The sequence below is a fragment of the Macaca mulatta genome, chromosome 9, assembly GCF_049350105.2.
Source record: "Macaca mulatta isolate MMU2019108-1 chromosome 9, T2T-MMU8v2.0, whole genome shotgun sequence".
NCBI lineage: Eukaryota > Metazoa > Chordata > Mammalia > Primates > Cercopithecidae > Macaca > Macaca mulatta.
In genome coordinates, this window is record NC_133414.1 from 32,274,278 (window position 1) to 32,301,436 (window position 27,159).

A 27,159-nucleotide genomic window follows, 5' to 3' on the forward strand; every position below is an offset into this window, starting at 1 on the left:
GCCAGAGCCAAGTGGCTCGTTGTTTACTCATATGGACTCACCTTTTTAGAGCCTGAAAGGAACACTTAGTCATTCTCGATTTTTAAATGAGAAAACTGAGGCTCAGTGGCAAAATAACTTTGCCTGGGGTTCCACAGCTGTTTGGAGGCAGGTCTGGAATGGAGTCCAGCTTTCCTGATACTTGTTCCATTATTTTTACTGCTAAGCCTCTCCTCGCTTACTTGGATAAAAGAAGGTAATATCAGCTTGGACACCGAATATCAAACCCTTGATCAGCTACCTAGGGCTCCACAAATCTTCCAGAGAATATATACCAAAGAACACTCAAGGAAAACACGTGCTCTTGATTTCTAGTTGGGGTTTCCCATCTCCTTCCTTGCCCTAGTGTTCCCGGCTGGATTTTGTGTGAGTCTCAGGGACTCTCACTCTCCCTTGGGATAAATTCCTGGATAACAATCAAACCAAGCGGTCTGCTTCCTGCTTACTCCTCATGGGTCTCCTTGGAGCATGTTTGGCCTTCCAAGGTCATTAGGCATTCCCAAGCAAGAGGCAGCCTCATGGCCATCTCACTGACCAGTCTCAAAGATGAGGAGGTCCCAGATATTAATAATAGTCATTAAGAACGGTAGTTTTATCATCATATCAGTGCCTACTACACAAACAACAATATGCTGGGTGATTTACATATGCTATTTCCTTTAGTCTCCACATATCCTATAGAGTGGGACTTATTATCTTCATTTTATAGATTTACAGATGTGGAAGCTGAGGTCAAGTGATATACCTAAGGTTTTACAATTAAGTGGTAGGACTGAGTTTCAAATCCAGATTCCATGCGCTCAAGAGTTATGATACTACCCTTCTCACTGACAGAGATCAGAGTGTGTGCTCTATTTAAGGGCCCTTCATAACAAGTTCCCTCCTTTTACTAAAAGCTACATGTTCCACTAAGACAGCCTAATTTTGCCTCATTAAAGATATGTCTTTTTTCTCATACACATCAGAACTTCTCTTCCGTGTGGAAGAAACTAGATAGGGCAGGGAAAGCCTGGGATTTCTCCCTGGGGTTAGAGTGTATCCTTTATGGTGAGGATAATTTAAATACTCTTGATTAAGAAAGGACTCTACCTCCATCTGGAGGTCCAGGTTCTTCTGGAAGGTCCAGAAGTGCCTGTTAAAAAATCATTATTTTATTTTTTATACATTGTATAGAGTAAAAGAGTTTTTCTATTTCTTTTAAAATGGATTATCAGGGGAAACAGGTCAAAGAAATGTATACATAAATTCTATATCCTCTAAGTGTATGTCTACAGATGTGTGTATGAATATGTATGCATATATTCTTCTACTCACTAAAATACTTGTGTTATTTTGCTTCAATAAAGCCAATACTTTTTAATTTCATTGATATCTGTTAGTGCCAGTTAACTGCCAGTGAATAAGCAGGGCTCTGTGAGTTTTGGGTGGAATGAGATGGCCCTGCTCTCAAGGTGCTAGAGCCTAAAAAAGGAGACAGGTCCTTAAACCTCAGGAATCCATATACACTCAAATTATTTACCAAAAGAAATGAGTTTTCATATATAATTATAATTTTTGTTTTTAATTCTAAGAAATAAGTTACCTTATGATTAGAGGTCAATGATATTCAATGTATTAAATTAAAACTATAACAGACACATCACCATTTTCCTCAGCAGTTTATCTTACCTTCATCTTTTGGTGGTACTGCTAAAGAATTCTGCATTATGATGTACTGGACTTGAATAGTATCTTTCCTAAAAATAAGCAAGCACAAATAAGTATTAGAAAGTAATTGAGAGAGCATGTTAATGCATACTAAATATAGAAATTCTAAGCTGTTTTTTAAAGTTTGTTTTATAACTACACGAGTAATAAAAAATGCATTGAGTTATTAAGAATTGATGTTTTTATTTCTTCTCATTTTTCTACAAACAGGATTTTATTGGATGTACTAGAATGGGCTTGGAGATAGATGCAACGACACATCAGGGGCCTTACTCACATTTCTGCTCTCATGGGGTCATGTGTAAGTAGGCAAAGTTAGGATTCTCTGAAAATGTACTCTCTGATAATTGATTCATATACTTTAAGAACAAACAGCTAAAATGCTTAACAGTTTAAAGGTACTATAATTGCAATATAATCATTTGATGAAATATAACTCAGTCATTAAAATGCAACTGTGAAGATTACGTAGCAACATAAAAAAGGTTAATGATGCGATGCACTGGATGAACATGCTAAATGACAGACACCAGCATTACAAATATACAAAAAATAAAGGCACAGGAAAACACACGGAAGAAAATATGTCAATATATAAATTTACAGTGTGTTTGGTGATGGAATTACAGGTGTTCTCCCCCATTCCCCACATTTTAGCTATTTTCCAAATTGTGAGTAATGTAGTATTCCATATTAATAAAATATCTGAATAAGGCAACTCAAATCTTTGAAAAATAGAAGTAATTTTTTTTATAAGTTCTTAAACAAAAAAGAGTTTCTAAGCATGACACCAAGTACAGAGCCCATTAAGGTAAAGACTGATGAATTTTTTGGTTTAAAATTTTAAATATTTTTAAAGTAAGAAAATTGGACAAAATTAAAAGGCATGATTACTACTTCTAGCCAAGATGGAGTAACAGAGACCAGATTCATGCTTCTGCCTGAAACAACCAAAACACAGACAGAATATATGAAACAATGTTTTCAAAACAGTGAACATCAGTGTAGAAGCAGGAGGCAGAGAAATTCTAGGCAGACAGGGGCGGGTCCCCCGTGAAACGGCACCTTCAAGACAAAGTAGCCCGAAACCTGCGGCCCAAGGTGAGAACTTCTATCCCTGTTTGCCTGCTCTCTCCTGATTGGTTCTTTCTGAATAATGTCTTTTCACCAATCGAATATTGCCTTTTCCAAAACTACCCATGGCTTGCCCTGCCCCCCATTCTGTGCGTATAAAGACCCTGGACTCAGTCAGTAGAGGAGAGAAGCAGCTTGACTGAAGAGAAGCAACTTGACTTCAGGGGGACGGCTGCACTTCAGAGAAGAGACAGCTTAATTTTGGAGAGACGGTTTGACTTCAGGGAAGACTACCTGACCGTCCCGTCCTTTCCAGCTCCTCTCTCCGCTCAGAGCCATCCATCGCTAAATAAAATTATCTGCCTCCACCATCCTTCAAGTGTTGGCACGACATCATTCTTCTTGGACACCACACAAGAGCTTGGGACCCACTGGATGTAGGTACCCAAAAAGGCTGTCACACTAGCCCTTGCTGGCGGAGTATAGACGCCCCACCTGACAAGACAAGGGGCCCACTGAGCTAGTAACACACTGCGGTCCACAAATGGCAAAACTAAGCTAAGAGAGCACTGCAGCATGCCCTTTGGGATTTCGGGGATCACAGGCACTCCCACCTGGGCACCGCCGCAAGGTGTGCATGGAGCGTGCTCCTGCCAGCACCCAAAGCAACCAGCCTGATCCTGCTCTCATTTGCTCACGAGCTCCCTCCCTCCTGCAAGGGGTTGAGTGTGGTGGGCTGAGTAAACAGGGCATCCCTATTGCAAACCTGACAAAGGGGTCAAGAAAAATCCTGCATCATCATGTCAAGAAAAACTGATCCCTGAGAGCCAGGAAACAATTGCAATGAGCCCTATGGCAACAACTGTGATGAGCTCTATGTGAGGAAAGATCCTTGCAGAGATTTCCAGAATACTGGAAAAGAGGGCTACACACAGAGCACAACAGAGAGGGTCCTTGCTGGGTTATTTACCTTTGTAATGATCAACACAGGCAAGTGAGGAAACACCCCAAGACCAGGGAAAGGTTCAAGGTACACTATAGTCACAGAAGAACAGGAATATTGCCTGTTGCCATTAGCTAGGGTGAAAAAACTCACAATTCACAAAGGAATGGGTAGAGTACACAGAAGGGTCTTGCCTTAGTAGGGGGGAATACTTAATTCTAGTCTGTGTATTTCTCTGGTTTCATATAAATCTTAAATCAAGACATGAAAAAATCAAACTGTTTCAAATTATTTTAACTATGTGCCAGAACAAATCACAAAATATTTATAGAAATACAAAAATATCTACCACCAAATAAAGTAAAATTCATAATGACTGACATTTAATGAAAATCATCACGCATGCAGAAATGCAGAAAAATATGATCCATAATTTAGAAAACAATCAAAACTGACCAGGACTGACACATATTAGAATTAGCAGACAAGGACATTAAGTGTATAACTGTATTTCATATGCTCAAAATGTTAAGTACAGGTAGAAAAGATATGAAAAAATTCACATAAAATTTCTAGAGATAAAAACTATAATGTATAAGATGAAAAATACACTGCATGGAATTAATGGTACATTAGACATGTCAGAAGAAAATATTAGCAAATCTGAAGACACAGCTATCGAGACTACACAGAATGGAGAAGACAGTAAAATTAAAAAAACAAAAAACAAAAATCAGAATCGAGAGCATCAGTGAGCTGCAGGCCAACTTTAAGAAGATTAATATGCCAGTATTTGAAGAGGGGAGAGATGGAAGGGCAAAAAAATTATTTTTAAGAAAGAATGGCAGAACATTTTCCAAATTTGATGAAGCTGTGAACACACAGATCCAAACATCTCAAAACACCGATTCACAAGAAACATGAAACCATACTAAGGTATATCATTGCCAAACTGCTCAAAACTAGTGAAAAAAAAAGTTTTCAAAGGCACCCAGAGAAAAAGACACATTGCATATAAAGAAACAATGATAAGGGTAACAACAGATTTTTTACTATTAATAAAATGATGCAAGTCTGGCCAGGCGCGGAGGCTCATGCCTGTAATCCCAGCACTTTGGGAGACCGAGGTGGCACAGCACCTCAGGTCGGGTGAGACCAGCCTGACCAACATGGAGAAACCCCCATCTCTACTAAAAATACAAAAATTAGCTGGGCATGGTGGTGCATGCCTGTAATTCCAGTTACTCGGGAGGCTGAGGCAGGAGAATCACTTGAACTCAGGAGGCGGAGGCTGCAGTTAGCCGAGATCGTGCCATTGCACTCCAGCCTGGGCAAAAAAAAAAAAAAAAAAAAAAAAAAAAAAAAGAAAGAAAGAAAAAAGAAAAAGAAAACAAACAAAAACAAAAACAGTACAAGTCTGAAGACAATAAACAGTAAGAACAACTGTAATCTAGAATTCTTAGAACTCCAGGCCCTGATGTCTTCTCTAGTGACTTCTACTGAAAATCCTTCCAGAAAATTGAAAAGGAGGAAATGTTACTATCTAAAAAGTCAGCATTATCTAGATATCAAAACCAGACAAAACTATTACGAGAAAAGATTCCTATGGCCCAATATCCCTCATAAGCACATATGCAAAAGTAATAAACAAACTTCTAGCAAATCAAATCCAATAATATGAGAATACACCGTGATCAAGTAGAGTTATCCAAGAATACACAATTGGTTTAACATTCAAAATAAATGTAATTTACCATCTTATTATGTTAAAAAAGAAAACTACACGATTATTTAAACAGATACAAAAATTGCATGTGATAAAATCCAACATCCATTACTGATAAAAATAAATCCTTTATAAATTTAGAAAGGAACTCCTCACTATGGTGAAACACATCTATTAATATGAGAAACTAAAGCTAAAATCATGCTAAATAATGAAAGATTAAATGCTTTCCCTCTAAGTTCACAAACAAGAGAAGGATATCTATTCTCACCACTTCTATTCAACCCTGTATTGGAAGTTCTAGCCAGTGCAATAAAACAAAAATAAATAAAATGTATTCAGATTGTGAAGCAAGACTTAAAATGGTCTTTATTTGCAGATGACATGATTGTCTAATTAGAAAATTCAATAGAATCTACAAACAAAGCCCTTCTAACTAATAACTGAGTTTAGCAAGGTTACATAATACAAGATCAATATGCAAAAATAAATTATATTTTTGTATCCTAGAAATAATCAGCAATTGAGACAAAAAATCAGAAATTGAGACACCATTTATAACAGCATAAAAATGAAATAATTAAGGATAAGACTGGCAAAGTATGCAAAAGACCTATACACTGAAAACTAAAAAACACTCATAAAAATTTTAAAAGATCTAAACAAATGAAGAGATATACCACATTCAAAGGTTGGAAGACTCAATGTTGTTAAAATGACAATTTTCTTCAAATAGATATATAGATTCAATATAATCCTCATCAAAATCCCAGTAGACTTTTTGTAGAAATTAACCAATTTTTAAAATTCACATGAAAATAGAAAGAGCTCAGAATAATCAAAACTTCCTTAAAAAAGAAGAAACAAATTGGACTGATGCTACTTTAGTTTCAAGAAAGAGACATATAGACCAATGCAACAGAATAGAGAGTCCATAAATAAATCCACACAGATACGTATTTTCATGAAAGTCCAAAGGGAAAGCTGTGGAACATGAATAGTCTCTTCATCAAATGATGATGCTTTCTCTATATGCGAAAAACAAAAAAAGAACTTTGAGCCATACCTCACACCATATACAAAATTTGAAATGCATCATATACCCAAATGTAAAACACAAAACTTCTAAAAGAAAATACTGTGCCCTTTAGTCAGGCATAGGTATCTTAGACATGGCATCTGAAACATAATCCATAAAATAACAAACTAATGTGCTAAACTTCATCAAAATTGCAAACTTCTGCTCTTCAAAAGATACCAATAAGAGAATGAAAAGACAAGCCATAAATGGGAGAAACTATTTGAAAATAATCTGATAAAGAAATTGTATATAAAACTCTCAAAACTAAATAAGAAAACACATCTCCCAATTTGTAATGGGCTAAAGAGGTGAACATACACTTCTCCAAAAAAGATACATGGCTTGCAAATAAGAACATGAAAAGATGTTAGGCCGGGTGCGGTGGCTCAAGCCTGTAATCCCAGCACTTTGGGAGGCCGAGACGGGCGGATCACGAGGTCGGGAGATCGAGACCATTCTGGCTAACCCGGTGAAACCCCGTCTCTACCAAAAAAATACAAAAAACTAGCCGGGCGTGGCGGCAGGCGCCTGTAGTCCCAGCTACTCGGGAGGCTGAGGCAGGAGAATGGCGTAAACCCGGGAGGCGGAGCTTGCAGTGAGCTGAGATCCGGCCACTGCACTCCAGCCTGGGCGACACAGTGAGACTCCGTCTCAAAAAAAGAAAAAAAAAAAAAAAAAAAAAAGAAAAGATGTTCAACATCACTGGTTATTAAGAAAAGATACACCTGCCTTAGGATCCAGCTAATCCCTTCCTACCAACCCAAGAGAAACGAAAGCATATGTCTACACAAAAACTTGTACAAGGAATGTTCACAGCAGCTATATTTGTAGTAGCTCCAAGCCAGAAACAACCCAAATGTTCACCAACAGATGGAATATATAAACATACAATGGAACATTACTCAGCATTTTAAATGAACTGTTGATCTACATCACAACAGAAATGAATCTCCAAAAACATGATGCTATATGAAAGAAGATAGACATTAAAGAGCAATACTCTATGATTCTACTTGCATAAGATTTTAGAGACTGTAAACTATAGTGGCAGAAAGCAGATCAATGGTTGCCTGGGGACAGGGGAGACAGAGAAGGTTGGGGGAGAGACCCTACAAGCATACACCCATCCACTGAGGTGAAGAATATATTCATTATCTTGATTATGATTAAGTTCCAAGGGTGTATACGTATGTCAAAATTTATCTCACTGTACTTTAAATATATGCAATTGACTGTATGCCAATCATATCTTAATATAGCTGTTAAAAATTAAAAGGTAAATATTGAGAAAAAATTTAAAAATTCTAATAGACATACAGACATTCATTTAACAGATGTTGTTTGTAGTGTTACTATGCACTCTGGAAAAGATATAGTAGACATGGTTCTTGTATTCCTGTCTAATATAAAAGAAATAACAATGAGATAATGCTCCACTATAAAAATGAGTAAGGACTTAAAAAATTTATAAAAGACAACATTTAACAAGTAATCATCAGAAAGAATGTTAAGACTTACTAAAAATCAAAGAATTGCAAATTTCTAAAATAATACTACTTTTTTGCCTCTAAATTGGCAGAAAAATAATACAAACTTTTGGAGAAGTCTGAGGAAAGGGGTATGCTCATTTACTTCCTGTATTATAGTTGGTACAAACTCTCTGGCAATGTGCATCCTGAGCCTTACAATTCTGCATTCCTTTTGGCCCAGACCTTCCTTCCTTCCTCATGTAGGAATTTTGCTCAAAAAATTATCATTGTAATGTGTAAAGCCATCATCATTATCATCATCCTCATTACCTTTAAAGAAATGTTAAGGGTGCCGTTTAAAATATACAAAAAATGCAAAACTTAGAATTAGGGTATATTTTTATAATAAAGCTATTTTTAAAAATGTTTCTTAAAATATTTAAAAATATAAAAAATGCTTATGACATGTTTTTGTATAAAAGGGCTGGTTATAGCGATGCGCTGTGGCTCACACCTATAATCCCAACACTTTGGGAATCAGAGGTGGGAGCATCGCCTGAGCCCAGAGTTTGAGACCAGCCTTAGCAACACAGTGAAACCCATCTCTACAAAAAATACAAAAACTGGCCACGTGTGGTGGTGCGTATCCATAGTCCAGATACTCAGGAAGCTGAGGTGGGAGGATCCCTTGACGACCGGAGGTTAAGGCTGCAGTAAGCCCTGACTGTGCTACTGCACTCACTGCAGCCTAAGTGACAGACTGAGACCCTGTTTTCATTCCAAAAAAAGGGTTGGTTACAGAGCAGTATGGTTCAGTTATTTTTTCATAACTCAAGAGAAAAATTACCCAATAATAAAAGTATGTATCTCTCAGTGGGGCATTAAAGTGCTACATAATCTTCCCTTTTATGCATATAAAGTGATACTACATAGTTTCCCCAATGAATAAATACTGCTTTTGCAATCAGAAAAAGGTTTTAATTTTCATTGTTTTGAAATACTATGTTAGAAAAGGAGTGCCATCAAAATAATTTTAACTGTATTCCTAATATCTTGGTTTTTCATGTAGGACACCCACTCAAATGAAATTGTATTGTCTTTTGCTGTGACATAAAGCACTGCTGCATTTAATTCTATTATAATTATTAAACACGAATAAATTATGTAATAAATATACCTAACACCTGTTAAAAAACGTTTGGATAGTTACAAAATATTGCATCCTCTGATTTGACTGGATAATAAGATAAATACGCTGGCGGAAAATATGCATTAAATAGTTACATAAAATCTAACAGTATTTAATAAATCTTATACCATGATTCCTTGGGTAAGTGTGCATTTTTACTCAAGGAATCATAATATAGCACTAACAGCCACTGCATCCTTCATAGTTTATAAGGAAAAACCTCTGAAAATTATAACCTGACTTTTCTTACTTAAATTGCTGAAAAGTATATTAAATAGAAAAATCTATCAGAAAGGAATAAAAGAACGCAAACAGCGAATACAATCAATTATAGCAAGATCTAATACAATGTGCTTTATAAATCACTGTTACATAATTTTCGTTTTAGTTAATAAGCCATATTTAAACACAGTTGTTTAAAAATGAAAATTAGGTGAACTGGTTACTTGACAAAGTGACAGCTTGATGGTGTTATAAATGAAAATTTTTCCATTTATTCCTTGTTGAAGAAACCTAAGGCAGACACTGCTTTGTCTCTGTTATGCTGCTTTGCTAAGGTTCCTAAAAATAAATGTAGATAAAGAAATGTAAGAGAATAAAAGAAAATAATTTGCTTCATGCTCAACATGCTGATTAACTTTAACCCATGTTGTGAGTACGTGTATAAGTGCATGCTCTTGCATGTGTATGTGGCCACCAGGCACAGAGTTGCGATGTAGATGTCAATGTAGATGATTATTTCTAGGAAACTATTTCCTAGGGAATAAACATGTCATATATCATCACACTGACATACTATCATTATGTCATAAATAATGCCATAACATAATAAATCTGGCCAGGATAACTTAAAACATGGAAATATAAAAAAGGTAATGAGTCTTTTAATGTCTCAGAGCTGGCAATTCTTAACAGGCTTTTCTTTATATATTAAGATAATGTTACTAACCTACCTTGATTGGGCAGCTGCTCTTTTGACAGGCCATCTTCTAGTTTTAATTCTACTGTTATTCTGTGCCTCTTGATTTTAAAGTCTAACATGTTGATAGTCACACAAGATCTTAGTTTCAGGCTAGAACCAGAGTCAGCAAAGCCATAGATGACAGCTTCACCTAGATTGTATTCTATACTGTAGCTCTTCTGCAACAAATGCTACTGTGTACTAGACCTATCACTAGGTAATTCACAAACACCTCATCCTCATACGAGGATCTGCACTGTTATCATCAAGTTCAGAAACTGAGGTGCTCAAAGAAAATTAAGAAACTTGCTCAAGGTCACTCAGATGGGCCAGAATTCATTCCCAAGGTATGTCTCATTTCCATGTATACCCTCTTCATGCTCTCCTGAGTGCAGCTTCTCCCTCTCTGCCCCTCATCCCTTTCCCATGCATACATGTACATATATACAAGTGTGTTCTGATGGAAATCAATGTAGAATGTCTCTGTGCAACTATTAAAAATAAAGGAAAGTCAGTAAAACAAAGAATGGCCAGGACAAAGTAATAAGGAAAAATGAGTTTTAAAAGCTGGGAAAGGAACAAACCTGGGAAATAAAAAAATTCAGGGGGAGATGCTAGCCATCTTCAAATATCTGAAGAACTGTTATTTTGGAAGCAGGATTAGAGGAATTCTACGTAACTCTAGTGAACAGGACTAGGACCGGTGAGGAAGACAAAGTTACTAGGAGGCAAATTTCAACTGGATATAAGAAAGAACTTTCTCACGATTACTGATACTCAGCTATGGACTGGATGTTACATAACTTCATCACTGAAAAACTTGAAGAAGCTGAGTGAAGCCTTTTATTGTTAGCTATCAAAATAAATACATATTAGTATTCCTTAGGAATATGGCAGGAAATAACTCCAAAATGTTGTATAAACTCAGACACCATATAACTGAAAATGCCAACTTTTTCTTTTGCCATAACATGAAAAATGATCAGGACACATGGAACGAAAATAGGAACTGCCTGGATGAACTTGTAATTCTCAAGTATTCAATGCTGCTCTTTGCCTTTATATACTTAGGTGTTGTTTGAAAATTTTTAATGCACTTGAGGATGAATTTTCCTGGCTTGTTTTAAGTAATTTCATGTACCCATTTACAGATGTCCCTTCAACTTATGATGGGGCTACATCCTGATAAACCCATCCTAAGTCCTGAAAATAGCATAATTCAAAAATGTGTTGAATACATCTAACCTACCAAATGTTGTAACTTAGCCTACCTTAAACATGCTCAGAATACTTAAATTAGCCGACAGTTAGGCAAAATCACCTAACACAAAGCCTATTTTATAATAAAGTGTTGAATATCTCATGTAATTTATTGAATACTGTACTAAAAGTGATAAACAGAATGGTCGTATGGCTAGTCAAAGTACAGTTACTACAGAATGCACATGGCTTTCGCACCATTATAAAGTTGAAAAATCTTGAGTTAAACTAAGGTACATCAGGGACTGTTGGTCCATTTCATTAACTTTTTTGTTTTTTTACTTTTAAAGTAACATTGTTGAAGGATAATTTACATTCAACAAAATGCACCCCACTTTAAGATGAGCTTTGACAAATATATACACCTTTACAGTGATCACTGTATCAGTCATGGCTTGTTGTAATATTTTATGATGATGTGACTTCTTCGAGGACTTGCTAGAGGGGAATATACTGTCCCTTCCAGGGCTAATTCCTATATATTGCACATGATTCCCTTGTGAGCATGTCTTTCATATGCAAACCAACCAATCCAAAGCCCATATCCTCAATCACCTCCTTTATCTAACTAACACACCAAGCCAATATTTCTCCAGCCGAACTCACTGGAGTGATATGGACTACCTTATAGGCCCGGGACCACTGAAATTATTCAAGCTAGCCAATGTTAAACAGCTTTTCATGTCCTACATTGTCTTTCCTGGGGAAACTACAACAAAGGCTCTGGGCCATGCTTTCCCCTGGCTCCTTCTGCCTCCTGACTGATGCAGGCGCTCCTCCCAGTGGCTTTGAATGGTATGGTGTGTCCCCTCCTCTAAGGGACTGTAAGTAATAAACTCTTCTTTTTTTTTTTTTTGAGATGGAGTCTCACACTGTCGCCCAGGCTGGAGTGCAGTGGTGAGATCTTGGCTCACTGTACTCCAGCCCAGAGTCCTCCTCCGGCTCCCAGGATCAAGCGATTCTCCTGCCTCACCCTCCTGAGTAGCTGGGATTACAGGCGCCAGCCACCATGCCCAGCTAATTTTTTGTATTTTTAGTAGAGATGGGGTTTCACCATGTTGGCCAGGCTGGTCTTGAACTCCTGACCTCATGATCCGCCACCTCAGCCTCCCAAAGTGCTGGGATTACAGGCGTGAGCCACCACGCCCGGCCTAAACTCCTCTTTCAAAGGCAGTTGTCTCCTGTCACTTTACCATACCCGACTAAAACAAACCCAAGTACATTTTAAAACAATCACCCTATTGAAAATATATATCATCTCAAAAAGTCCCCTCGTGCCCTTCTGTAATACATTTCCATCCCTCACCCATGGCCCCAGAAAACCACTGATGCTTTCTGTCACTATAAATTAGTTTTGCTTGTCCTAGAATTTCCTGTCATTTCATATACATCAAACAGTAAATATTCACTTATTATGTGTGTCAGTAGATGATTCCTTTCTGTTGCTGAATCATATTCCATTATATGCATATAACACAATTTTTTAATCCATTAACTGATGGGCATTTGAGTTGTTGCCAGTTTTTGGTTATCATGAATTAATATAAATATAAATGTGTGTGTCCAAGTTTTTGTATAAAGGTTTTAATATCTCTTGGGTAAAAACCTAGGAGTGGAATTATTAAGTCTATTAAGCATGGACCACTTAACTTTAGAAGCAATTGCTTGTTCTCCATAGTGGTTGTACTATATTTCATTTATTTAAAAAAAATACCTCTTCTAAGCAATGATTGGAATTTATGTTTCTCAAGAGCAAGAGAACCCAAATACCTTCAGGCCCACTTTAGTTATATAATATTATGTACATACACACACACAAACATACACACATTGAGCTTTTAGGTTCAGGAGTACATGTGTGGGTTTGATATATAGGTAAACTCATGTCATGGGGGGGGGGTCTGCTGTACAAATTATTTTGTTACCCAGGTACTAAACTTAATACCCAATAGTTATTTTTTCTGCTACTCTCCCTCCTCCCACCCTCCCACCTTTTCACCCTCCACCCTCTACCCTCAAGTAGGCTCCAGGGTCTGTTGTTCCCTTCTTTGTGTCCACGGGTTCTCATCATTTAGCTCCCACTTGTAAGTGAGAACATGCAGTATTTGGTTTGCTGTTCCTGCATTAGTTTGCTAAGGATGTCCACGGGTTCTCATCATTTAGCTCCCACTTGTAAGTGAGAACATGCAGTATTTGGTTTGCTGTTCCTGCATTAGTTTGCTAAGGATGATGGCCTCCAGCTCCATCCATGTTCTTGTAAAAGGCGTAATCTCAGTCTTTTTTTACGGCTGTGTAGTATTCCATGGTGTATATCTACCACATTTTCTTTATCCAGTCTACCACTGATGGGCATTTTAGGTTGATTCCATGTCTTTGCTATTGTGAACAGTGCTGTAATGAACATATGTCTGCAAATGTTTTTGCAGTAGAACGATTTATATTCCTTTGGGTGTATACCCAGTGATGGGATTGCTGGGTCAAATGGTAGTTCTATTTTTTAGGTCTTTGAGGAATCACCACACTGCTTTCCACAGTGACTTAACTAATTTACACTCCCACTAACAGCATATAAGCATTTCCTTTTCTTTGCAACCTTGTCAGCATCTAACATGCACACACATATATACAATAATATCTAATAGAAGCTTATAGTACATAAATCCTGACTAATAATAGTACTCATCATTTGCTCAATTGTAATAACAGTATTCTTCATTGGCTCAACTGCAATGCTTATTCTTATCTCAATCTGTCCTATTTCAGAAACAAATAACAAAATTCTCAAAATGTTACTAAAGCTTTAGAGGAGCTAAAACTTAATCTACAAAATAAATTTTAATCCATGTAGTAAATTCTTAATGCTTATATTGATATTTGCATTAATACAATGTATCAATGTTTGGCAATCATCTTCCTTCCCTAAATGGCTGCATGCTGCTAATGACTTTGATTTAAAAACAATCTACCCTCCCTTCCCTTCCCCCTCTCCCCACTTCCCTCCTCTCCTGAGTCTCACTCTGTCACCCTGGATGGAGTACAGTTGCACGATCTTGGCTCACTGCAACCTCCACCTCCCGAGTTCAAGTGATTCTCCTGTCTCAGCCTCCCCAGTAGCTGGGATTACAGGCATGTGCCACCACATGCGGCTAGTGTTTGTTTTTAGTAGAGACGGGGTTTCACCACGTTGGCCAGGCTGGTCTTGAACTCCTGACCTGAAATGATCTGTCCACCTTGGCCCCCCGAAGTGATCGGATTTGCAGGGTGAGCCACTGTGTCCGGCATCAACACATATTTCTGAATGTCAGTCACTGAACTATACTCACCCTTAATTTTCAGGATCATGTTCCTGCCCAATCTCAGGTATACAACGAGTTAAAAACCTGGGGAACTGAGTGGGGAGATGTACATTTCTAACTGAAACTTCTTACTGTATGATCTTGGACAAATCATTTAATCTTTTTTGCCATTTCAGTTTCTGCTTCATAGAAAGTAAGAGATAAAATACTTAACTCTTTTTGCTGAAGAAAGGATTAAACTGGATACTACATGCTGAAAATACTTGGTAAAAAAATTACTCAAAAACCAGCGTATTACATTACATGTTAATAAAGTTCTCCAGAATTCTTTCAAAATAAAACAAATGTTTATTATCTTTGGCATTTCCAAAAAAAAAAAAAGTACTAGAATATACTTAGAAGTACAAAATACATTATTTCCAATTGCATGATCTAAGCACTGACTTCTATAAACACATGCACATACAGGCACACGTGTTCCTTAACATGTGCTGCACGTATGACTGAACTCGGTAGGTTAAGAATGTTTAAGATGGCATTTTTCTGCCTTGATAAAAATCTATTAGGAAAATATGTTCTAGCCTAGATCCTTATTTTTCCTTCATAGGTTTTCTATTCATTTTCTTCCAACTCATCTGGGTCTAACTACAACTGCAAATTTATATTTTTAGTTCCCAGGTTCCAGGGTGAAATGTTCTCTCCTTCCTACGTATGTCTCAAAGGCTACCTCCAAACTCAAGGCAGCTCCTGCCTCCAAATGTTCTCCTCCTCTGTTTTCCAAAGCCATTGTCTCTGCTCTATGGGCACCCTTACTGCCTTAGGTCAGGTCCTCACTGCTTGTTCCCTGTATTACAATAGCCTCCTAAATCGTCTTCCTGCCTCTGGTCCAATCTATTCTCTCTGATGCAACTAGAATAATCTTTCTATTTCTACTTTGTTATCTAAAAAATTCAAGTCGAATAAACATTTCTATACATCTTATTATTTTGAAAATGCAGTCATCATGTCCTCTTCCTCAGAGACATGCACTCTCAATTCTTAGAGTTGATTCTCCCAGCATTTATACTTCCATTATCGTTAATAACATGCTTATCATTTCACTTCTTGATTGTTCAATTTTAGGCATTATCAACTGATGTCCCACAATGGAGGATGAAGATTTACTTTTTCTCTCATCAATAAAAATGTCTGATAATTTTTGTGAGTACACAATTCCAGGTTGAAAATTAAAGGCAATGTTCCACTGTATTCTGGTTTCCAATGTCAGTGTGAAGAAATCCAAAGCCACTGTGAGTAGTCCTTTGTATATAATTTGCTTTTATTGTGGAAACAATATTTATAAAATTCACAGTAAAGTGTCTCAGTCTATTTTCTTAAACTTGCCAGGTGTTTGTGGGGCCTCTTAATCAGAAAATTTGTGGAATTCAATTCCTGGGATATTTTTGCCAATTATTTTTCTAAGATTTCCTCATTTACTTTGCTCTGCTCTCTTTTTTTCCTCCTTGAATTCCTATGATTGAAATGTTGAGCTTCCCTGGCTGGTTATGCTTGTCTCCGCTTTACTGTGTTTTGTTTTCTATTTATTAATTTTTGCTCTTTTTGGAAAAATTCCTTAACTTTACCTCCCAGTATTAAAAATGTGTTCCATCTGTGATTTTTAAAATTTGAAGCAATGTCTTATTAATTCTGCCATTAATATACTTTTCCATAACTAAAAGTGACAGATAATTAAGTATAAGTTTATTTGATTTCTATAGACTGCTTGGTTGTGTTTTTAGAAGGACTGTAGCACTCTTAAAATAATTTAAGACATTTATTTTATGTAAAAGTAAAAATTGTCTCAGTCTCTTGAATTTATGTAACATCAGGTTTGGGGGCCTTTCAGATGTATCAATATTAAGTTTCATTATCTGAAGACAACAAGTCCTAGGAAACACTGATTTCTGATATTATCTGTAAATGCAATACAGTGCCAATGCTGCCATAGTGCATTTTAGTTAAGTCTAGAAAGACCCACGTTTGCGGTAAATTTTAACAAACAGGCCTATCCTCTGTTTTCTTATTTGTTCAAATGCCTAGGATACAGATATAAGAAAAAGATGTGATTCTTTCTACATCAAGCAGAACATGCTTGGAATTTCTAGCCTGGATTTCCAATGCTAACAGAATGTTCAGAAGGCATTCAGGCCAGTGAAGTTACCATCACAACAAAGATGAACGCTTTTCAAAAGAGAATTGCATTATTTGCTAATAACTGATACTTAGCAGAAAAATAAAAACCATAAAATAAAGAGGCTGTCATTTACACTTCCATAATATAGACATGTACTGTGAAATTGTTCATTATTTTGTTTTCCGCAATCAGTCTGGCTGGCAGTGCTTCAATCAGGTTGGATTTAATTCACTGCTTTTCAAATGATCACATTTCCACCGTTTTTGCTCTTCTCTTGTCTATATGCAGTGACAAAATCATTTAAACTAAGCAGGTTTACAGAAAGTTCATATAATTTTAAGATCATTTGGAATTCCCCACATTCTTTTTCTCTCTTAAGTCTTATTTGCTGCGCGAAACACCTCGTGAGTTCTGGTTTCATCCACATAGACCAATCTGTGCACTGGAAACAAACTATTTCCACCTCTCGCCTTTATTCCATTCTAACTGATGCACATTTCTGGTTCCACCCATTTTTCTCTCAGGTCTGTTGACATCAGTAGCTTTTTTTCTTCTTTACAGTTTTTGTCTTAAATGAAAATTCCATCAATTAGCATTATAACGACTATTCAATTTTTTAAAACTCGATTCTGCTTCTCTGCTCCACAACTTAATCTATGTTTTATATTTTCTTGTGTTCTTGTGGGTGTGGAAATTGCTGCTTAATAAATGATCAATAATTTTTCTTCTTCATTAAAAATAATTCAAACTTTCATTTTTTTCCTGAAGTACTCTAATCACAGATTTGCCTTTTCAGTATCACCCAAACTTTTTTTATTCCATGCCCCTAATGGCTTCTGACACTTACATTATTATAAAATAATTATTTCCAACATAGAAAAAGCTAAAGGAAATGAACAAATACGAAAAAAAAAAAAGAGACAAATAGGTCGGGCGCGGTGGCTCAAGCCTGTAATCCCAGCACTTTGGGAGGCTGAGGCGGGCGGATCACAAGGTTAGGAGATTGAGACCATCCTGGCTAACACGGTGAAACCCTGTCTCTACTAAAAATACAAAAAACTTAGCCAGGTGTGGTGGACGGTGCCTGTAGTCCCAGCTACTTGGGAGGCTGAGGGAGGAGAATGGCGTGAACCCCGGGAGGCGGAGCTTGCAGTGAGCTGAGATCAAGCCACTGCACTCTAGCCTGGGCGACAGAGTAAGATTCCGTCTCAAATAAATAAATAAATACATAAATAAGGGACAAATAGCCAGCAGGTTAGAAGGAAACATTCTGGAATTCTTTTTGCTTTCACTTTTCAAAAATCATCTATTACTGTATACTAATGCCGTGAAGACATTTCTGAAAGATGAACATGACATAACTGTGACAGTATTTAGATAACTAATTTATATATATATTTACTAATTTATATTATTTAAAGCACATGTATATCATAGTATTTTAGAATTAGAGAAACCTGGGTACTTTTTATATTTTCCACTAATGAAATATCACCTTAATGAATTTGCAACAAAGAAAAAAATCCACAATTCTAATATTCTAACATAAATACTATTAGGATTTTGGTGTATTGTCTCTTAATTTCTTTCCTGTGCTTTTTGTTTGTTTGTTTTGGCTTTTGTAATACCTGTAATCACAATGCATGTATAATTTTTATTCTGCTTTAAAAATGTAGAGTAGTCCCTTCTTACCCATGGGGGATACATTCCAACATCCCCAGTGGATGTCTAAAACTCTGGACAGTACCAAACCCTATATATACTGTATTTTTTCCCATATGTACATACCTATGATGAAGTTTAATTTATAAATTAGGCACAGAAATTGACAATAACTAATAATAAAATACAACATTATAATAACATATAATGTGTGAATGTGAACACATATATAACAACATATAAAGGTTATGTGAATGTGGTCTCTCTATCAAAACTCTGTCTTATTGTACTGTATCTCAGGTAACTGAAATGAGAAGAGAAACCACAAATAAGGGAAGACTACTGCATTTATATATTAAGCATTTACTTACATTGTCTTCAAAAACTTTTTTTTAACATTCTGTTTGTATATTGGTTAAAAAATATAAGTATCAGGTCAAAAAAAAATTCAAGTCCTAAAAAAAAGAATAAATTGAAAAATAAGCCTCCTTCTCATTCTATTCCCCCAATTCCCCTCCTCAGAGGCAACAGCTATTTGCACTTTTCTGGGCATACTTTCAGAAACGGTTTTGTGTTTACAGAAACTAACACACAGAAATAAGCTCTGTTCCCTGTCCCCATTTCCATACTGAAGCAGATTATACATGCTGTTCTTTTTTCACTTAATATATTTTTGAGAGTTTGCTATCTCAGCACTTAACAAGCATCTTCATTCTTTTTAAAGGCTGCATAGTATTTGATTGCATGGAACCATTATTTTTTAACCCACTGGTTGACAATTAGATTGTTCTTAGCCTTCTGCTCTTACAAAGCTACATACAGTATGTACCCCTGTATGCACATTTTTGCTAACATGTGGAAGTCTATCTACAGGAAATCACAGTAAGAAATTTCTGGGTTGACTTAACATTTTTCTAGATTTTGCCAAACTGGCCTTCAAAGAAGTTGCACTGATTTATCCAACAATGCATGAAAGTGCCTCAAAACCACCACTTGCAACAACTGCCATAGGAATTTTTCAATCAAATACTCAAAACATTTAAGGATCCTAACATGCCTATGTAACTGTCTCAACTTTAGCTGAATATACAAACACTGCATTTTACTGAAATATATAAACCATGAAAACCAAGTTTCCTGTCTCCAGGAGTTAGAAGGGTGATTGTTTATGGGAAGTCCCACCAACAAACTAGAAATGGGAAAAGGAGTCCGTTGCAAGGGACAGTGCTGCTGCCCATCACCAAAAGGAAGTGTGCATTAGTGTTCATGTAGCATGACTCATTAGTTTGTATCAACATTTTCTTGCTATGAAAATGAAAACAGACTGATTTCCTAATTGAAAAAGTCAAACCAGATAACATAATAAGAGAAAACATTGTTACATATTTGAAAAAGTAGCCCTTTAAAAGTGTTTTTCTCTTTAAAACATTACATGTATAGTTTTAAAATGATTTTATAGTGTAAAAATCATGCTCCTTTATCTACGATGAAATGGTGTCTTGACTGAGGTGCTACCAGCTGAGGATATGTGAACCCAATTAACCCAATTTTTAACTTGTCCATACGAAGTGGTTTATTTTAGATGTACACTGCTCCCTAAATCCTTTAGGGTACAACATGGAAAAACCATAAACAGGCTATAAAGGTCATGACATTAATTTTGCTGTCATTATCATACCTTCAGAAGGCATTCAAAACTAAAAAAGTCTTATCCTCTGGGAAGGAAGGCAAATTTGAAACTAATTATGGTAGTTATTATTGTAATATTATTAAATTAAACACTGTGACCCTAGCTAAATTTATTTTGGTACATTTTGTTAATGAATAAAACTACTCAAATAATACTGTACTGTTGCACACAGCAAAATGGTACATCAAAGGACTAGAACAAAGTAACCACTCAAAAACTTGAATTCTCATTAACCTAGAGCTTAATGGAATGTTTAATGTATTAATAAGCATCCATAGACTCTCTTTGCAGAAGATGCTCTATGTGTTATACAGGTTTATTTAAGAACTAAAAACTTCACATGGGTAGAATAACCATTACTATTTATTTAAACCCAAAAGAAAATAAAGGGGGAAAATATCTCAGTAGCTTCTTTTTCTGAATACATTTTTAAGAATCAAACTGCTTTTGGTGTTTGGAGGACAAGACGGTCCAGAGGCAACATCTAAGCTTAATAATTTCCTGCCAGTTCAGGTTCCTAACATCTTACCAACACCTGGCCTGAGCACCAGGCGGGAGAGGAAGCTGCCGACCCAGCACCTGGGGAGTATTTAATGTGTGTGTTCTCTAGTGTCCTGAAACCAGAATCATAGCCACACAGACTCTGGCGGGTTCATTTTAATCCTTGTAAATGCTGGAGGACAGAGATCAGGGATGAGGACAGTGAATAATGAGTCTGGGTGGGTGGGGAAGAAAAATTAGGCAAGGAGGAGAACTATCAACATCTGTGTAGGATTAACGATCAAGAGAAAGATGAGTAAGTAGCAATCACAAAAGAAAGAAAAAGTGGGAAGAAAAAAAGGAACAATGACAACATTATTATACAAGGAGAAATAGCATTTGAAGAAAAAAATCACTTAAATTCCAGTTTCTTTAAATATCTCAGAAGACACAGAAAACCATTCAAGCACTGGTTCATATACTCTTGCAGTTAGAAAAGATGCTTATAGTACTTTTTGTGCATGGCTGATAGTCTTTGATAGTCTATAACTACTAATTGGTATAAATGGCCATGTTGCTAGTCAACTGCAATAGTTTATTAAAATTTATGTTAGGATAAAGTTAAATATTTGAAGAGCATCTTTATTTCTCTAAATTTGAAAGTTAACCTTAGAACAAGAATTTCTAATTGGTCTCTGTTTAGGGGTGTTAGCTGACTATGAGGCATTACCACATAGGAAAGATGAGAAAAATCAGAATGCAGAAGGCCCTAGGGGACCATTTTTTTCTTGCATGGATTTGTTAAATAGTTTAATTGTGGATACTCAAGGATCCCAATTAAAAGGATACAACTAGGAGTGCTTTCCTCTTCCTTTGTTTTCCTATATTTGCCCATGTCCCCACAATCTATTTCTAGATCCATACCTCCAACTGCATTTTGTACTCCAAATGTGTACATTTTCACATTAGCTGATGAAGCAACACTTCAAGTTAGGGCATGATGGTGCTAGCCAAGAGTTCACTTTCAGGAGGTAGTCATCTTTGTCTTTGCAGTAGTTATTTTAGAATTATTTAAATATTTAATTACATTTTGTTCTTACTTTAGAAAAATTAGTTTGGGTGTTTGGAGATGAAAAGATTAAAAGTAAATGTGACTGAGATGACACCAAAAACATAGGCAGCAAAGGTAAAAATAGATAAACTGGACTATATCAAAATTTAAAACTTCCGTGTATCAACAGATACAATCAACAGAGTGAAAAGGCAACTTATAGAATGAAAGAAAATATTTGAAAATAATTATCTGATAAGGAATTAATATTCAGAACATACAACAAATTCCTATGACTCAACAAAACCCAAATAACCCAACTTAAACATGAGCAAAGGACTTGTATAGACATTTCTCTAAAGATGATGTACAAATGGCCAACAAGCATATTAAAAAACGTACATCACTAATTAGAAAAATGCAAATCAAAACCACAATGCGATATCACCTCACATTCATTAGGATGGCTACTATTTAAAAAAAAAAAACCAGAAAATAACAAATGTTGGTGAGGATATGGAGAAATTGAAACTCTTATTTACCGTTGGAAATGTAAAATGGTGCAGAAACTATGGAATACTGTACAGCAGTACCTCACAAAATTAAAAATAGAGTTACCATATGGTCTAGCAATTCCACATCTGTGTGAATATCAAAAATAACTGAAAGCAAGATCTCAAAGAGATACATGTATATCCATGTTCATAGCAGCATTTTTTATAGCAGCCAAGAGGTGAAGCAACTCAACTGCCCATTGACAGACAAATGGATCAACAAAATGTGATATATACATACAATGGAATATTATTCAACTTTAAAAAGAAAAGAAATTCTGACACATGCTACAATACGCATTAACCTTGAGGAGACTATGTTAAATGAAATAAGCCAATCAGAAAAGGGCAGACATTGTAAGATTCCATATATATCAGGTATCTAGAGTAATCAAATTCAAAGATAGACAGCAGAATAGTGGTTTCCGGGGGCTAGGGGGTTGTGGTCGGGGAGGAGGGCAGGCCGGAAGAGAAGAAATCAGGGAGAAATAGGGAGTTGTTTGATGGGTATACAGTTCCAGTTTTATAAGATGAAAAATTCTGGAGTTTGGCTGCACAACAATGTGAATGTAATTAACACTACTGAAATGTGCAATTAAAAAGGGTTAAGAAGGTAAATTGTAGGTTATGTGTTTTTTACCACAATAAAAAAAGTAAATGTGATCATAGTAGTGATATGTAGCATAGGTACTGTAAGCAATATAAAAGTAGGCAAAAATGGCAATCACTCAGCGTGCTTTATGTGGCAAGTCTTTAACTTTTAATGGAAGCATACTTGACTTAAGCCAGGTATGTGCTCAACTGTAAAGAAAAATGATAAAACTAAAGAATATTTACAAAGTATACAATATTTATACTAGACATACATATCTGTCAAAAAGAATGACATATTCTTTTTGAATTGTATAATGTTTTACTAGTTCTGTGGTAAAGGAATATCTTCTTAGCATATGTCTTTTTGTTTGTTTTACTTTTACACACTGTATATCTGGGTAGTTTTTTGAGGAACATATTTTACATAAAAGTAAATACTGCCTATAAAAAGGAAGTACTAGCCTAGGGCTCTTCAGGCCATAGGATATCAACACAGCCACTCCGAAGATTGGATCTGGTTAATTTCTTTCTATATTCCCCCCAATACTATCATCCCATGTTCTCTGGTGAGTTTATCAGAAAGGCAGGGAGTTTCAGGCAATCTTGTTCATAAGGCTACCTTAGTATTAGCAGCTGACAAAAGATCTAGTGCTATAGAGCAAGTGCTTCAACAAATAACATCTTCTCAGTCGTGGTCCTGGCAGAGGAGATTTCTGACCTCCCTTAAATCTACCACCACCCAGGCACCTCCACTCCCCAGGCTCTGGCATTAACAAAGTCGACCTGAAAAAAGCAAGTTAACCCAGTAGTTCCAGATTACAATCATCAGGTGAAAATATGGCATCACAGAGATGAGCTGTAAACCCCTAAATTAGCTTTGAGATTAAAGCAGCAAGGTCATTTCCTCCTGGGGTCTTCAAGACCTGGGTCTGTACTCACAATACTGACAGTGAGACAAGCAGATATGGGTGAGGACATGGGGCAGTGCTCTGGGGCACACAGGGCCTTGTGGGGTTGCTCCTGAAACAGTTACTTTAAGGTTTCAAACTGGTGACAGAGATTGTTGACCTCCAGACTGTATCCTCTAACAACAATCATACAGCATTAAACTTAAAACTGAAATACAATGAATGGGAAATCTGTTACCATTTTGGTATACAATTTTAAATACACTTAAATACAATATTAAATATAATATTACAAAATCAATTGGTTGCTGCTGTAAATTCACTAAGCATTTGGTTTCTTCATGAATGATTAGTTTGGGGGGTTAACTTTAGTCTAAGTAAAGGCAAATAACTGTAACAGGATGATTTCAAGAGGTAAGAAATTGTTAAGGGTGGTAGCCTCTGGAAAAGGAAGAATTGGAAAGAAAAATGACTTTCTACTGTATATTTTTTTGTAAACCTTTTGAATGTTCTACCTTACTTAAAACAGTAGTATTAACAATAAGAACAACAAGAATAAAGTAGAACCTGGGAGAGAGGTGGTTCTCAATCAACACTGCCAGGGAAAGATGTCCATAACATCATCTTAAGTGAAGCAAGCTGGGGAACAGTAGGTATATTCTGATCTCACTTGCCTTTAAAGGAAAAAAAGTTGTATTCTCACAGAGAAACATCAAATTATCAACAGTGGTTACTTTTGGGGCTTGACTTGGTGGCATTTCCACCTTTAATTGGGTATAATACATGTATGTGTGTGCATATATACATACACATATAACTATATTGTATATATTTATATAATACATATGTAACTACATAACCATCTATTTTTATACTAAAAATAATAACCGTTCTAAAAGGGGGGAAATGCCTAGTTAGATTCCACTTTAAAAATATATTTCTGTTTAAGAAGAACAGATACTTTGATTTTCAAGTAGTCTTTTTTTCACTTTTGATATTTTCTGCATTTGAATTCCACGGTGACCATTACACTCAATACATAATTTCCTGGCAAAATCAAATGTGTAAAGTCCATCCATCAATCATCCAATGTAGCAATTTAGTAGATTGTGCCTATATCAATGAGAGACACTGTATGTAATTTCTTATAATTCTCATTCAATACTTTTTCTAAACACAAAATAATTTCAACTCAGTAACAGATCTTCAGTTAAGGATGGATTTTCAAAATCATCACGCATTTTTTTAAAAATTCAAAGAATATTCTCTGCCTTCTTCAGATTAGATAAGGTCTTGTTATTCTATATTTTCTTTGCACAATTTAATTCTCCTTTCCCAACACTGACTACACCTATATTAACTTCACATCTATCTTCCTCACCAGACTCAAAACTCTACAGGGGCAAGGTGCAAGTCTGTCACATTCTTAGCTTCAGGACCTTGGACGAAGTCTTTCAAAATATTTGATGAATTAACTTTGAATGATACAAAACCTTAAAAAAAGGAGTTACAAGATTTTGCAGATATTCAAGGTGAAAGAAGATGCTAAATAAAAATTATATAACTAACCAAATAAGAAAGATCCACATCATACTTAAAAACAGCACATAGATAGAAGAAAAGGTTATTTGCCTAAAGGATTGGTATGACAAAATTAAAGCACATGTTCTCCAAATACAACTGCTAAAAGCCTCCAGAGTTTGGCTACCTTATAAATATCAGGCTTTCAGTCACAAAAGCAAAGGCTTTAAAGAAATAACCACAAGTAACTTCCAAAATGGGATTATAATACTATACTCTTAAGGTACATTATCATTTAAAAATTCATCTTATTAACAGGTTGTTTCAGAATTCATTATATTTCAATAATCTTTTAAAAAAGAAATATGGAGGCCAGGCATGGTGGCTCACGCCTGTAATCCCAGCACTTTGGGAGGCCAAGACGGGTGGATCACGAGGTCAGGAGATCAAGACCATCCTGGCTAACACAGTGAAACCCTGTCTCTACTAAAAATACAAAAAATTAGCTGGGTGTGGTGGCGGGCACCTGTAGTCCCAGCTACTTGGGAGGCTAAGGTGGGAGAATGGCGTGAACCTGGGAGGCAGAGCTTGCAGTGAGCCGAGATCGTGCCACTGCACTCCAGCCTGGGTGACAGAGCAAGACTCCATCTCAAAAAAAAAAAAAGAAGAAATATGGAATAGCAAATGTACTGAACCTCCTCCTCACCCCCCCAAACACCCCCCCACACACAGGGCACACAGAGTCAGACTTTTGTTTTGACAACTCTTGAGACGAATCCAAATCTTAATACTCAAGTGAATGTATCTAGTTTTTGGCATGTATATACTTACACATCTACTAGAGTTGAATTAACTCTACACATGAACTTGTACGCCAGTTTCAAGAAAAATTTTAACCAACGTAGAAAATTATTCTTTTGAAAACAAAACAAAACAAAACAAAACAAAACAAAACAAACAAAAGTTTTCTGGCCACAAGGATAACTAAGTAAAGTTATACACTTTCTTATGCAACCATCTTTTGTCAAAGTAAGGCAATATAAAAGGTAGGCATTCACTGTAATCAACGTAACTGATAACCCCACAAAGCAGGCATTGGAAAACTTTTTCTGTAAAGTGTTACATAGTAAATATTTTCAGTTTTGTGGACCCTACCATCTGTGTCATAACTATTCTACTAGTATAGTAAGAAAACAGTTACAAGCAAAATATAAGGTTATTTACGAAGTTTCAATAAAAACTATGTATGGATGGCCGGGCGCCGTGGCTCAAGCCTGTAATCCCAGCACTTTGGGAGGCCGAGACGGGCGGATCACGAGGTCAGGAGATCGAGACCATCCTGGCTAACACGGTGAAACCCCGTCTCTACTAAAAAATACAAAAAAACTAGCCAGGCGAGGTGGTGGGCGCCTGTAGTCCCAGCTACTCGGGAGGCTGAGGCAGGAGAATGGCGTAAACCTGGGAGGCGGAGCTTGCAGTGAGCTGAGATCCGGCCACTGCACTCCAGCCTGGGCGACAGAGCGAGACTCCGTCTCAAAAAAAAAAAAAAAAAAAAATGTATGGATACTGAAACAAAATTTTATATCATTTTCATTGATCACAAAATATTGTCTTCCTTGTTTTTTTTTCAATAATTTAGAAATATAAAAATCATTCTTAGCTTGCAGTCCACACAAAACCAGGCCCAATTTGGTTTGCTAGTCCCTACTCTAAATCAATGACTTAGTAAACCTGGTTTATACCACTTATGAGCTACGTAACCTTGCCCTTACTCCACCACA

The 27,159-nt window shown here is 36.3% G+C and overlaps 1 protein-coding gene across 12 annotated transcripts in view; it reads right to left on the reverse strand.

Annotated features, from left to right (window-relative positions):
* The window catches only part of ZNF438 (zinc finger protein 438), a 181,801-nt gene that overhangs the window by 29,923 nt on the left and 124,719 nt on the right, over window positions 1-27,159 (reverse strand). For all 12 annotated transcript variants that reach the window (XM_077946168.1, XM_077946163.1, XM_077946170.1 and 9 more), the window contains one exon: window positions 1,708-1,775. In XM_077946168.1, coding sequence (XP_077802294.1) covers window positions 1,708-1,744 — 37 coding nt within the window. In that variant the 5' untranslated portion in view covers window positions 1,745-1,775. The remainder of the gene's footprint in view (window positions 1-1,707; window positions 1,776-27,159) is intronic.